At 47.9% G+C, this 13,958-nt stretch overlaps 3 protein-coding genes across 6 annotated transcripts in view; 2 read left to right on the plus strand and 1 right to left on the minus strand.

Annotated features, from left to right (window-relative positions):
• Window positions 1–1,642: 1,642 nt before the first annotated feature.
• LOC139109338 (coiled-coil domain-containing protein 43) lies at window positions 1,643–3,706 on the minus strand. 2 transcript variants are annotated; one of them, XM_070668318.1, is made up of 3 exons: window positions 3,216–3,706; window positions 2,371–2,759; window positions 1,643–2,286 (listed from the first exon to the last, which is right to left on the minus strand). In XM_070668318.1, exons 1-3 carry the CDS (start codon window positions 3,378–3,380, stop codon window positions 2,214–2,216), a joined length of 627 nt encoding a protein of 208 aa, XP_070524419.1. In that variant the 5' UTR covers window positions 3,381–3,706; the 3' UTR covers window positions 1,643–2,213. The 2 variants fall into 2 exon arrangements, with proteins under 2 accessions (XP_070524419.1, XP_070524420.1); XM_070668319.1 differs by lacking the exon at window positions 3,216–3,706 and adding an exon at window positions 2,843–3,025.
• Window positions 3,707–3,979: 273 nt separating this feature from the next.
• Window positions 3,980–5,614, plus strand: Rfesp (Rieske iron-sulfur protein). Of its 2 annotated transcripts, none has more exons than XM_070668316.1 (4): window positions 3,980–4,288; window positions 4,582–4,734; window positions 4,809–4,986; window positions 5,103–5,614. In XM_070668316.1, the coding sequence occupies exons 1-4, from the start codon at window positions 4,081–4,083 to the stop codon at window positions 5,389–5,391; spliced, it is 828 nt and encodes a 275-aa protein (XP_070524417.1). In that variant the 5' UTR covers window positions 3,980–4,080; the 3' UTR covers window positions 5,392–5,614. The 2 variants fall into 2 exon arrangements, with proteins under 2 accessions (XP_070524417.1, XP_070524418.1); XM_070668317.1 differs by having other exon boundaries at window positions 3,983–4,174.
• A 185-nt stretch (window positions 5,615–5,799) lies between these two features.
• Chinmo (Chronologically inappropriate morphogenesis) overlaps window positions 5,800–13,958 on the plus strand; it is a 45,202-nt gene continuing 37,043 nt past the window's right edge. The window contains exon 1 of one of the 2 annotated variants that reach the window (XM_070668315.1): window positions 5,800–6,399. Coding sequence is in view for 1 of the 2 variants with exons in the window: in XM_070668314.1 (XP_070524415.1) it covers window positions 12,794–12,869 (76 nt within the window). In the remaining variant the exon portion in view is untranslated. Of the gene's footprint in view, window positions 6,400–12,738; window positions 12,870–13,958 lie in introns of those variants that run through there. The other variant, XM_070668314.1, reaches the window with a different exon arrangement.

Genomic DNA, 13,958 nt, shown 5'->3' on the forward strand with positions numbered 1-13,958 from the left:
GCAAAGCAAAACGAGTTAAGTCTAGGATACGATAAAGGACAGTTAAATGGGCGTTCGTGAAGAACACGCAGAACTTCGTTCGCGAAGAGCGTTCCGCCCCTTAAAAAAAAAGGCTAAACACCGTTCAATTGTACAGTCTTAAGTTCTTAGTTGTGTTCACTATTGTATACAGCGGGATCAAATTATAGTATCTGTATAAACGGGACGGTTGTATTATCATCTACGTGACGTGCATCATAACTTACATAAGTGGCATATGCACGCCTAAAAAAAAAGGAAAAAAAAAAAAAAAAAAACATACAAGAAGCATGTTCGTACAGCGAAAACTACCTTAGCGGTTGGTTTGTTTGGCGTCAGTTAACTCAAACTGGGTCCTTGTCCTCTAAAAGAGACAGATGGACTGCGAGCAAAGACACTGATATTGACTAAGTCGGGACTAAAGTAAAAAAAAAAAAAAAACATGGCCTGTATACTATTTCCATCCGAAGAACAGCGAAAATCCGTAAAAATTCAATGTCCTTCAACTGAAAGCTGCTCGACTTCGCACCTGGTCAATTCGTCGTTTGCGAACGAATAGTCATTGCCGTGTGCTGCGATTTCTCCATACGGCGCGGACGGAAAAGGGAGACAATCGCTTTTTCTAGTCCAGGATGTAACGAACGTGCTCCGAACATGCGCATCTCATTTGAACGCGGTAGAAAGAAAGAGGTGATTTCTCTACGACTTCGGCGAAGGAATGTTCCGCGCGGCGTCTATCCCGTTAGATCAGTGTGCAACTAATTAACGAGTTTTAACGACATGATTAGGTACTATCGAATTAAATTAAGTACAATACGCGTGCTCCTCCGTGACGGATAACGCGTCCGACGATTGAGGGACACCCTTACGGGATGTTAATTACGAAGAGTCACCGCCGCGATGGCTGAGCCTCGTAGATCATCCTAGTAGGACAATCATAGCGTTACGCGTTTGTATTAGACGCGCTAGTAAATTTTCATTAGATGATAGAGACGCGAGCGACCATACGACAAGGGAGTATCTCTCGTTCGAGAACCGTAAAGTGATCTTGTGGGCGCGCATCGCGACGGAGGGATCGTTTTAGACTGTCGAACGACGGCCACGCGCACGCTTCGCTCTTCTGGACCCGTAACGGTTATCTCGGTACGCGGATCCGTGCGGAAGTAAGCATATCTCGAGAGCACGAGGAGGAAAAAGAATGGCGAGGGAGAACGATAGCCGATAAACATGTAGGAGCGAGGGGTACATAGAGTGATTTGTAATCTGGCGTTCAATTGCGGATGTCTTGTTATAAACATGTAAGTGCGAGTTCGTCAATTTCTGCCCCAGATTTAATTATAGCGAACGAGAGAATTGCTAAGTAATAAATGATTATAATAACATTGGTATATATATTACTATATGTATATATATATACTGATACGAAGCATCATCTTTTGTATCATTTGTTCGTTTGTTTTTATCTTACTGCGTTTGTCTTTCATTATTAATGCAATACCAAGATGACTCGGTTTCGACTCGGTATCTTGTGTGTAAATATATAACTAATAAAAAAAATATGTATACAAATGCAGCGGGAGTATGTCTTACGCTTCTCTTATCTCGCAACGTTGAATACTAAATGTCAGTGATTTAAATAGTTTATTTAACATACTCATATTAAATACACCATTTATATGAGATACAACGCATTATGCTAAACAGGTTGAGAAGTAAAAGATACGTCGGTATTCAGAACTATGTTCATTGACGTAATATCCTGCTGCTAATATTAATTAGTGAGTTCTGAATACAGACTAAATATCAGGAGTGTTAGAAATCAATAGAGAAAGTTGAGATAGAAGAGTAGAGTAAGGTAAGTAACCTAACGAACCTCTTTTTCTTTTTTAGGAGAAAAAAGAAATTTTTTTTTAGAAAGACAGAAGGCACAGGATGATTTGACGTCATAACGTGATGTATAGTATTGTTCCTTGGAGACATATTCATTCATACTGAATCCGTAAAGTTGTCTTCTAATGACAGAGATGACTGCTACACACACATTTTTCTAATGAAAATATATGATCGATGGGTAATTTAAATAATTGTCGGAGATGGTTACATGCGCGACAATATAGATAGATATATATGATACCACAGCATATATATATAGTCGATAATTTCGAAGCAAATTTCCCAATTCTCTTGTTTCGATGCTACCTTCGTCTCTCGCCCTTTTGAGTTTTTCTTTTCTCTTTTTTTTCTTCTTTCAATTGCTTCTGCTTCTCCCTAAAATTATTAAAAAAAAAAAAAGGCTTATACATTTGTCATATATAAACAGGCTCTTAGTGCAATACTGGATTATTCTCCTACCTGTCCTCTTTATCTTTTTCCTTTTTCTTTTGGCTCTCCAGTTTGGCCTTTTCCCGTTTTTCTCTCTCTTGCTGTACGATGGTAGCTGCATTCAAATTTTTTTCTATCCCACAGTCTCCGCCGGTCGCTCCGTCTTCTTCCCCATCTCCCTCGGTATTGTCCTCGTCAGACATTTGACTGTATTGTGCCAATATAGCTTCTCGTATTCGTTTCTCTTCCTCCGTATAGCTTCTCTGGGTTGTCGTGGGTAAACTCTGCGACTCTAGCATCTTTGCCAGCCTGACATCGACGTCTTCCGTTGGTGCAGGTGCCGCAGCTACTTCCTCCGTTGGCAACCATTCTGCCCACGCACTTAAAATCTCCGCTACGTGATTGCTAATATTGTCCTCCTGTAACGAAAGAGAAGCAACTCTATGTATCAAGATACATTGCGTAATCACATGCAAGACACACAGATAAGAATGACTATTACTTGTTTATTTCGACTAAAAATTACAGGAATAAAAAGTGAAATATATCTCATAAAAGATCAATACAAGAAATTAACGTAAATTAAAATTCTTCTCGTGCTTGTCCCTTGTTAATTTTTTTCATTTTCGTCTGCATTCTGCCCGGATTTTCGGCGTGCAAAAACGGAGCAAAGATAAAAAGAAAAATTAAAGCGCGAGGCCAACTGACCGGGGCACGCGCGCGCGGAAGAACGTGACTCGCTGGAGTTAAACGCGCGGAGGTGGTGGAAACGTACTTTCGGAGCTCGTGGCTATTTCCAGCCGGCTGACCGTACGGGCGCCGCGATTCTAACCTCAACGCAGCTACGCGCTCGCAGCGCGTAAGCCCACACTCACCGTGATGCCCGCGAGTATGCTTTCGAGCGCTTCGGTCTTCTCGTCCTCGGGCTCGTCGCCTTCGAGGATGCCCTTGATGTACGTGCCGAAGACACCCTCGTCCGTGTTGAGCGCCTGCAGCTTCTTGCTGAGCCAGGCGTCGAAGGAGCTCGCCGCGACCGCCATCGCGAGGCCGTTCCCGGCGCGTCGTTAACGCGGGCTTCGGTCCCGCCGCCGCTTGCTCGCGCGCTGATCCGTCAAACCCCGCCGCGAGAAAAGCGGAAGGAAGGTAAGGCCGCAGCGCGTTGCCGCGATGACGCGTCCACGCCCGCCTGAGCGATTACATCTTTCGACTTCCACTGATCGCGACCCACCGGCAGCCGGGCTCGGTCATCTCCACGACGGCGCGGGCATCGTCGCCGGGCTGCTTTATCACTTCTATCTCGTTCCCGTGGCGCAGATCCTCCCCGCGGTGCACATATAAATCGCGCGTGCCTGTCGCGTACTCCGTTTCGGGAGCCGCATTTCCGGAGCGTGCGCACCTTGCCGTTCTGACCATCGCAACTGCGCGCGCGGAGCGCTCGGCGACGTGAGTCCGCAGTCTGTAAGTGGGACGAGTAATTTTTGCTGCATTGCACATAAAAAATTTACATTACATTATTTATCCTATCTTAAAAAATTGGTGAGTGACGCATGAATTAGCTTTTGATTTTTCAAAACCGCCGCGTTCTCGACAGATGATTCGGCCAATGTCGGTACAGATGATCGCGCTCGCGCGGTTAACTTCGCTCGTAACGCCGCGCCGCGGCGTAAGGCCGCAGTGATTCCGCGTAGCCTCGCGTATGTGTCGTCCCGTTCGTTGTCACGGACGTATTCACCGTGAAATATGAACGTGATCGCGAAATCGACGACTCTGTCGCCGTTCCTGCGGGCAACAGCGACCGCCGTGTCGAACGGCACGCTGCCCGTGGCCGCGACTGGTAAGGTTCACAAGCCAAAGATCGCCATTCCGCCTACCGTCAAACGAGCACTCCAGCAGACCATCTATCAGGATCTCCTTGTAGGACCTACGTGCATAAGCTCGGGAATCGCAGGTGCGTCCGTTGCTCTAAAATCCACTTTGCGAAACGAGCGCCCGAGCTCGCGCGATCCCTCGGGATTAAATCCGACTCTCGTACCATCCGCGATTATATAATCGGTATTCGTAGTTGCGCATTTTGCAGGTTGCTGTTCTATCAATTGAGCTTAGACCTGCGAAATTACCTCAAAACAGCCTCAACTAATGTTATAGATATAAATTTATATAAAACTTACGAAAGATCCTGATAGGTATCTTCCGCTGCTCTTTCCTAAAGCGACGATGTAACATGGATTTGTATCATTGCAGTTAGTACACAGGTGCAACAGCGACGTTTGGCACACACTGACATCCAGTGGCCAGATTTCTCAAATTATCGCCACGATGAGACTCAAGACCCGAGCTCAAAGTCGAAAGACAACGCGCCGTCTCGAAAGGGTTTCTCCTACCTTGTTGCAGCTGGTAAGTACATGGGAAAACATCTGCTATGTTTTAATACGTGCAGTTTTTAATCATCTTTGAACTTGCGCATTCAGGTGGCTCGGTAGCTACTGTCTATGGTGCAAAGGTACTTGTGCACGACCTGGCTGGACTACTGAGCGCGTCGGCTGATGTGCTCGCTATGTCAAAGGTTGAGATAAAGCTGGAGTCTATCCCTGAGGGCAAGAGTGCTGTCTTCAAATGGCGTGGAAAGCCTCTGTTTGTACGACACAGGTAAATTTAAGAGAGTTAACTTGATAGTTTGATGATGGGTAGATAAATCATAGAAAAAGATAATAAGTTACAGTGAAAAATAGTTGAAATTAATGTTCACACTTTAAAATTTACAGAAGTCAATCGGAAATCGCGACAGAAGCCAGTGTGGACGTCGCGACCCTCCGCGATCCAGAAGAAGATAGCATTCGTGTAAAAGATCCCAAGTGGCTGGTCGTTCTAGGCGTTTGCACGCACTTGGGATGCGTGCCCATCGCCAACGCAGGAGAATTCGGTGGTTACTATTGCCCGTGCCACGGCTCGCACTACGATGCTAGCGGTAGGATCAGGAAAGGACCGGCCCCGCTGAATCTCGAAGTACCACCCTACGAATTCACGGAGGACAACCTACTCGTTGTTGGTTAATGACTATTAGATATTTGTAGTCAAATAATAAAATAATTTATAAAAGAATGCTCTCCGCGGGCATAACTCTTTGTTATCGGCAACGTTAGAAAATCTGTAAATTCTGTAAAACGTGTGTTTTATATGTTTCTTGAAACTAATTGGAGAGCCTTGTCCGAACATCGCTGATGCAACGTAACTGTTGTACCGGTCATAGAATAAACGTTAAGTGAAAATCTAAGAAGCTTAATTTGTAAGCGCGATCTTCCTAGTTTATAGTAATCAATAGCGTTATATCTAATTACCGTTGTAGTTAAAAATATTAAGATATCAGACATATGCGTCGTGCGTGCAACTTTTCTTTTTATTTATAAAAAAAAAAGAAAAAAAAAAGCAATGTCACCTGCGAGATCCGTAACGTCCGTTGCTACTAAGAAATCACCCTCTCGTCACTCTTGCAACAAAATTACAAGAGAGGGTAGGGGGTTGCGGTGGCGTTACCTCGGCTACCGCGAGGAGGCGCCAGCGATCGGCGGCACGACCGAAATCCTGCCAGCGCGCGTCAGGCAATCGTCATCGCAATCGCCGGGCGATCGCTGCCGGTCTCACCTCGATTGTTCACGTTCGCTGCTGGCAGCGTACGGACGAAAGAATCGCGCGCGACGTGAATCTATAATCGCCACCACGTTTAAAGTTTGTTTGTTTGTTAGACTAAAGCCGGTGCGCGGCGTCGCCTGCCTTTGTACTTCGCCGGGCACGCATTAGCGGACGCGCGTCAACCCCCTCGCCGACCAGCTGACTCTCCCACTCTCCATCTCTCTTCCGCCTTACGTCCATCTCACTCTCCTCCCGGAACTGACACTCGGAACCGCCGCCGGCGACGCATCGCCGACGATGTATTGTCCGGTCGCGCGCCGTCAGCGAGCCGCACCGCTTCGCCGAAAGGGTTGAAGCCCTAGAGCAGGAGAGGCCGTCGTCGCGGCAACAAGCGAGAGAGGGAAAACTCAAGGAAGCGCGCCCCAATTGCCGGTGAGTAGCACTGCACTATTGTATCATCAGGTGAGTCGCTTGCGCTTCTATTTTTCTCTCCCCTTCGAAACGAAGTGCCTTCAGCTTTTCGTTTCGGAGTTTCGAGTCGATAATTGAGACAATCGCAAATTGGCGATCGCGCGATTGCGGCCGTTGATTGACAGGTACGCGGCGAACGGATAGAAAATACGCCCAGCGACTTGCCTGTTTACTGATCTGATTATTTCCATATTCGAAGTGTTTATTTAGGCACGGAAATAGCTTGTTATTTCAATTATTTTAACGCATAATGCGGCCAGAATAACGTACGACAGTCGGTTTTTTTTTTTTTTTTTTTTTTTTTGGATGAAACGAACGTCAACGTCGCGCGATAAGCAGGACCTATCTTCTCACGCCATTATCTTTCGAAACGCGAACTTTTTTTTTCCCCCTCGTACATCTAATAAGCTTTCTTGCGTAGATTTATTTCTAATTCATTCAACTCGACGTGGCATTCTCCGCGCAGTCGTTTTTGCGAGCCGGAAGAAAATTCTTGCCTCGCCTCTCTTTTCTTTTCTTTCTTTCTTTCTTTTTTTTTTTTTTTTTTTTTTTTTTATTCGCGACTAACTTACGTCGCCGCGCATTGTTGATATCGCATTCTTCTCCGTAAAACTTCAACGCGTGCTACAAAAGCCGGCAAGGCACACGCTGCATTGACAATATCAGTAATCGGGGAAGTAAGAGCGATCGATCGGATTCGTTCATTCGTACCTTCAGCCGTAATCCTAAATTTATTCCGTCATTCGCGACAAGTTTTAATAGCCGATCGACTCTCGCCGGTTTTCTGGAATTTCGCGTACAAATCCCTGTCTCTCGCGTATAAATCTTATTAATCGAGTTCCTCTCGCAGTCTTTTAACAAGTCTCGGTAACGCGGGATTTACGGCAAACGACGAGAGGCTCCGAGCTCCGATTTGGAATTAAAGCCGCCGGAATTGTACTCTCGCATTTATTTTAAATACGCGCAATAACCGTTATACGAGCTCGCGGTGCCGCGCTTCTTCGCACCTCGTCTCTTCTTTGGTAACGCGAATACCGGCACCAGGCTCGAATCGGAAGGGAGGAAAAGAGGGCATGTGTTTGTGTATCTGCACGCCTGGGTCATTCGACGATTTCCGTACACGTGAGCCGTGCTTTGCATCTCCGGTTAACGGTTAACCTCGAGACCAACCACCGCATTCGCGGCTCGTCGAGACCACTTCGGAGCTTCGTGCACGCTCCGACCTTTCCGTTTCTATTTACGAAAATAAAGACGCCGGGTCTCGTCCGATGCTACGCGAGCAGCGAGCGTCGTCGATGCATATTCAAAATTCACGCGAAAAGCAAGAGTCGGCTACCGATGTATCAATCTTAGACCTTGGTCGGTCGATGTTGTGTATCGTTAGTGTTTTTCGCAAAGCTTTCCTCGAATTCGAACAGGGAAAGTCTCGCGTCTTTCGAATCGGCAACGACGGATTAAATTCGTTTGCCGGCAACGAAATTGCGCGGATTTCTTCGAGTTAAGAAACCGCGGCTTTACGGCGGAGGCTTTTGAATCGCAACGGAGACATGCGGGAATCGTGTACTACGTTATCGCGAAAATGGTTAATTACATTGTCGCAAAAAAGATAGAGGATGTAAGGGACGCGTGTAGATACGGCGTTTTCGCGTGCTCCGGGTTTTTTTTTTTTCCTCGCCATCGATCAATTATCCGAATTGCGTGCTCTCCTTCGGCGATTTCTACTGTCCACCCCTCCTCGGGCCACCCTTCGCAACCTTGTTCTGGTCGAGACTGTACCCGTTGTTCGCAAAGACGATCGTTACCCAACCCCGAATCGCCGAGAAAGTTGCAAGTGCAGAGGCTGAGCGGGCACGAGTTGCAATGCAAATGCCGTCGGGTTCCTGGCATTCTAATTCTTATGCGTCAGCGAGCGAGAAAAACGCGGCCGAGAGTGCGGCGCAAACGCGCGCGCGCGGAAGAAGGGAGCTGTCTTCTCTCGCAGAATCCAGTTTCCTTTTTTTCTTTTTTTTTCTCTTTTTTTTCGGGTTTTCCGTCTCCTTCTCTCTCTCTTTCTCTCTCGCGCTCTCCCCTTTTTCGTTCTCGCCACCGACGGCGCAGGACGAGACTCCTTTGCTGCTTTGTGCCCTGCATCTACCGAGCGCACTCGTTTCTCCCTCCTGCATGCGTGCGCGCACGCGAAATTGCGTGCGTCATAACGAGAGAAAGAGAGACAGGGAAGGAAAGGCGAAAGAGAGACGGAGAAAGTGAGCGGAACCCCGTCGCAGCACGCGGGCCTTCACGCTGGAGGAGAATCAATAGATGTGCGTTGCATCTTGCCTCCCCTCGTCCCCCCGCGACCCCTTGCTCACGCGTTTCGGGCTGCCACCCTTCTGCCACTGACTCCGACCTTCGCACGCGGGCGCGTACTTCGCCGCGTATTTCGCGAGAGTCGATTTACGAGGCACCCGGGCGGTCTACATTCGCAAACGTTATTAATTTCGTGGGATCCGCGCGGCAATCTAAAATCGATCAGCGAAACATTTCTCATCGAACGCTCCGGTGAAGATCTGCGGAACGTTATCTTGTTCATTTTTTATTTATTCCTTTCTAATTTTTTTTTTTTTCCCTGAGATATCGAATTTCTATAATTCACAAATTTCGCGAGAAGCATACGAAACGAAGCAGCGTCGTATTTTTTTTTTTTTTTTTTCTGCCGTTTCGCATCAATGAATCGATACCTCTGGTATCCGCGAAAGGTCGAGGTTCACCGGCGACTAAATGTACTCGCGCGAACTAATTCGTTGCTCGCGCGTTGCTCTCGCTATACTTACTCGCTATACTCGGATTCTATGTGCTCGTTTACGATTTCTTTTTTTTTTTTTCTTTTATACATTTTTCGTAATCTGTTCACGGGGCTCTTGTTCACCACGCCGTTGCGTTCCGCGCGCCATATTGGCCACCCCTTTGACTTCGGCATCGCGCGCGGCGATCCTATCGTCTAGGAACCTGGCGCATAAATCAAGATATGGTGGCGGATAAAAGGCCAATTGCCACGTAGTCCTAGAAAACGATGTAATTTGGTACGTTGTGCCCGGGCTCGTATTTTCGACGCCGAACTTCCCGCGGCATCGATTGCCCGTAAAGATATCTGTGTGAACGTCAGCCGCCCTTCCCCGACCGCCTGCTGAATTATTTACAGCGACAATTGTCGCTAAGAAAGCACGCGCGCGCACACACCTTTCGTTCACGGCGATACAAATGTAATTGGGAAGGGTTGAATTAAAGAACACATCTGTGTCCGGCGTTGTCCCCGTATTTATCGAAAAATCTATTAGGTCAACGTAATCGCAGTTCCTCTAGTTCAACGTGTTCGTTTGCGTTTATGACTTTCATTTATTATACATTAAAATATTGGTCACGCGGGAGCGCTGCATCTTTCATATTGAGATAAAGTTCAAGCGTCGAAGAGATGAATTATTCATCGATTCGATAGAGACTGTTCTTAACATTTCTCTTTCGTTACATCACGTGTCACCGGACTTTGTTCTTAGCCGAACGGTAGAGATCGAATATATCTTTCGGTTTTGCGAAGGAAAGGGACAGCTGGGAACGCCACTTTCTCTCGATATCACGTAATGACCGAGCTACGTTCATCCCTCGTTATTATCAAGAAATAATAGCCGCGAGTGACAGAACCGTTCTTCTTCCTTTTGCGCGCCGGTCGAAAGGAGACCCTCGACTTTAAGCGCCACGACGCTGCGTGCATCGCGTCGCGGGCGTTAGATAGACCGAAAGTAGCGACAAGGTTTGGAGGTCGATAGAACGGGGGCGAGATCGAGAGCGAGAGAGGAAGCGGCGAGGAGCGAGGGCGCGAGTAATCGTAATCGTAAACACACAGCGCTCGGCGCAGCGTGGGCGGAGGAGAGTAAGGGTGGAGTAGGAAAGAGGGAAAACGGAGGGAAACCTTCAGGATGAAAGGGAAAGGAAGGAAACGAGGGAGGGAAGGATAAGTGAGAGTGAAGGGGTCGGTGTAAGGGGGCGCAAACGGAGGGAAGATGGGGTGGCAGGCAGGAGAGAGAGGCGCAGGTGAAAGTGAAGCGAAGGTGGTCGAGTTAGAACGGCAGCATTCGGGGAGGGTGAAAGGAGGTTAATGATTAGTTCTTCCGAAGTCGGGGGCTGTTGCCGGGTGCAGGTTGCTCGGGTTCTTCCCCTCGGTCGCCCTTGCCTCCCTTGCCGCCCTCGCATCATCATCCTCCGCCGCCTCCTCCTCTCTGCTTCCTGCCGCCATTCCGCGTTTCCCCTCTCGCGCCGATGCCCTCGTCCCTTTACCCCCCGGACCCTTCGTCATTCTCTTCAACCCCCTTCGTGCTCTCGACCATTCTACCGACCTCCGAAAATTCAGAGCCCCTCCACTATCGCCGAAGCTACGCACGCACGGAGTTCGAAGGCTTTTGCAAGGTTGTTCTCCCCTCCAACCCGGGGTTGATCTCAGGAACGTGTCGATTATTTATGGAGTCGTTCCGAAACCCGCCCGGATGTGTGCGTATATGTACCCGAGGAGTTTCTATTTTCGCGAGGAATCTCATCGGCATTTGAGATTGCCTCCGCCACGAGAGAGGAAATGTCATCGGCGCCTGCATCCATGACATTTTTCCTTTATTTTGACGGATTCTAATAACGGGTCCTGTTATCGATCGCCCCACGAACGTTACGCGTACCTCTATTTCGTGTTACGAATCCCCGTGAAAAGAGTTTTAACGTTTTCTAACGACACGCGATTTTACCTTCATTTTTTCTTAGTTCGTTCAGCACCACGATTGTAGAACGCAATTAAAATATACCTTTAGGCTATTAAAAGCTTCGCGTTCACGCGCATTAATACACTCGTTATAGAAGAGGAAGTAAAATATTACGCGGTTCGTATCACCGGATACGTCGCCGGTATAGATCGGCGCGCTGCATAATGTAGCACCGAGTCTTAATATCGATCCCTAAGCTGGTAGCATCTTTGAGAGGACGTATTCGGAGTCACCTGCCTAATCTGACTAACAAATTTTGTGCAGGGGACAAATGTCGTGCATGTATATTACGGCCTTCGATCTTAATTATTAGACCGCGGCCGGATACTTTCTACGAGCGCGTTGAAAAGATTCTGTGAAGCTCTGCGCGTTCATTATCACGAAGAATTTCGAATGCAGGTGCCGCGACCCTTCGTTAGGACGGCTCGGCCGAAACCACCGCCGCGCGTAAATACTTGATTCAAGCCAACCAAAGCTATCGCGCGTTTATGAAAGTTTTAATTATAAAAAATTTATGCGCTGTGAGAAAATAATTAATCGTCAAAATAATTCTCAATGACATAAGAACGTTTCCTCGATTACTTCGTTTAACGAAAGTTCCGTTTATACGCAATCAATAATTTATGGTTGACATAGGGTTGAATAAAAGGGGCTAATATCTATCTACGACGTCCGCGACATTTAAAGCGATTAATAGAATTATTATATATCTCTATCTATTTCTGTGACGTAATACACGCTCGAATTTTTCAAGCTCATCCTTAAAGCCATAAGCCGTTTCCTCGCCGGCGAAGCAATCGGCTGCGATCGACGTGGTATATCCAATGTTCTGCCTACGCGATGCTCTTCGGCATTTTCTGCTGCGCCCATTACGTAGCAACGAGCTTATTTTGTCGATTCCTCGGCGGCGCCGCCGCGTCCGGCGCTTCCGTTCTTCGTTATTCGGTATAGCCGGTAGTTAAATTATTTTATCGATCGCGCGAAAGAATCTCTCTTCTCCAGCGGGTGGGAAAGAGAAAGTGGAAAAAGAGGAAGAAGAAGAAGAAAGAAAAAGAAAAAAAAAAGAGTAGAAGACGAGGAAAAAAGATTCGTGGCCGTTCGTTACCCCTTGCAGCGTCAGCCCTGGGCTTCCTAACGGCCTCCGAGGACTTTCCAGCGAAAGTGATGGCCGTGGCTGCGTAGGAAGGGCGCCGGGGAGAACGATGCGGGGGCGGCGATGGTGCTCCGTGTTCTCGGCTCTCTCCCGCGGGAGGAAGGGGCAGAGTCGTCGTCGCTGGCGGAGGGGTTGGTTGGCCGCGAGGGAGGTTTGCGAGGTTCGGAGGACGCCACGAACGGGCAGGAAGGGCGATACGATAGCGAACGCTCGCGCGAGGGTTGACGCGGGTGGGCGCAGGGTCGAGGGTACGGTACGCCGGTAACCTTGCAACCCTCTTGCGTACGCGCGCACTTCGGGAAGGGGAGAGGAGACTGGAATCCCGCGGGTGGAGGGTGGCCGCCGGCCGCGGGCTTGCGAAGGCAGTCGGGGGTGCAATCGCGCACCGGGGCGGCAGTGACGGGCGTGACGTAGTCGGAGGAGGATGTATGCCCCTGTTGGCGAGGGCCCCAGCAACCAAAGACCATCCCTGGTCAATCCATGGTGGCTTCATCCGCCAGGTACGACCGAGTTGTTGCTGTTATTGCTGTCGTTATTGTGCCGTGCGTCCTCCACCTGTCGCGCGATCGTCGGTCCGGCATCGGGCGATTACTCGCGGCACACCTCGTTTGTTTGGATCGGGATCGATGCGTGTCGGGCGATGGGAGATCGCGAGGGGGCGGCTTCGAACTTGGTCCGACAGAGCGGTGTCGCACGGATGAGAGACGTTACCCTTTTAACCCGCGAAAGCGACTAACGTGGTGTGAAATAGTGAAATTTCATGTAGCGCTTCTTGTAATTGGTGAAACGATTGCGATTTGGTTTTAACACGTCAGTGGAACAGGAAATCGATCGACTCGCGTGATGATTCTCGAACGGGTCAAGCTGTTATTCGTTGTTTGTGTTCTGGTTTCTCAATTACTTTGTTTCATTTTTATTGTGACCATTAAAAAGTAAACAAATTTTCTTCCTATTAATTGTTTAAAAAAAAAATTTTGGTTTACGCTGGCACCGCATAAAATATGACATTATTCCTGCTTGTAATATTAATATAGGACAGCTACAGTTTTTTTTTTATTTGCAATCGAATATATATAGACTCGGCGCGACTGTAGACAGTCACGATATCCTCAGCGAAATAATCACCGCGTATAAATTTTAATTTAAATGTTTTCGAATGCGTTCTTAAAATATCTCGTGTTCGTCTACGATTCACACAGGCCATAGAAAACTCGTTATTCTATAGCCAATGTTACTCGCAAAATTCTCACGCCAACATTATTTCCTTAGCTGTAACGCTTTTAGCGTTGTAACTACTTCGGCAAAATTGTAGATAAATCGTCGGTCATTTTACGCGAGTATACCATGATTTCAACGCTTCCTTTGTTTCTGAAGTGCGTGCACGTGCAGCACGTCGCCATACGTGCATTATGCGCTATAGCGGTATCTCAGCGGAAGTCGCGTTTCATTCGTGGCGTCATAAAAACGGAACGTACGTTCCGTTTCTTCCACCTAATTTCCTTCCCCGGTGTGTCGTCTGCGGCTTCTTGAAAAAAAAAAGAAAAAACGCGCATAGCTCCCGCGGGGCGGAACCGCCCGCTAACGACCTC

Source organism: Cardiocondyla obscurior, linkage group LG17 (genome assembly GCF_019399895.1).
Source record: "Cardiocondyla obscurior isolate alpha-2009 linkage group LG17, Cobs3.1, whole genome shotgun sequence".
NCBI classification, from domain to species: Eukaryota; Metazoa; Arthropoda; class Insecta; order Hymenoptera; family Formicidae; genus Cardiocondyla; species Cardiocondyla obscurior.

Excerpts from the sequence above, each read along its gene's own strand:
- LOC139109338 (XM_070668318.1), bottom strand. The coding sequence starts at position 3,380 with ATGGCGGTCGCGGCGAGCTCCTTCGACGCCTGGCTCAGCAAGAAGCTG. Across the intron at positions 2,760-3,215 it reads GCATACTCGCGGGCATCACG|GAGGACAATATTAGCAATCA; the intron begins GTGAGTGTGGGC and ends CTTTCGTTACAG. Across the intron at positions 2,287-2,370 it reads GAAAAAGATAAAGAGGACAG|GGAGAAGCAGAAGCAATTGA; the intron begins GTAGGAGAATAA and ends TAATAATTTTAG.
- Rfesp (XM_070668316.1), top strand. The coding sequence starts at position 4,081 with ATGAACGTGATCGCGAAATCGACGACTCTGTCGCCGTTCCTGCGGGCA. Across the intron at positions 4,735-4,808 it reads CTCCTACCTTGTTGCAGCTG|GTGGCTCGGTAGCTACTGTC; the intron begins GTAAGTACATGG and ends TTGCGCATTCAG. Across the intron at positions 4,987-5,102 it reads CCTCTGTTTGTACGACACAG|AAGTCAATCGGAAATCGCGA; the intron begins GTAAATTTAAGA and ends TAAAATTTACAG.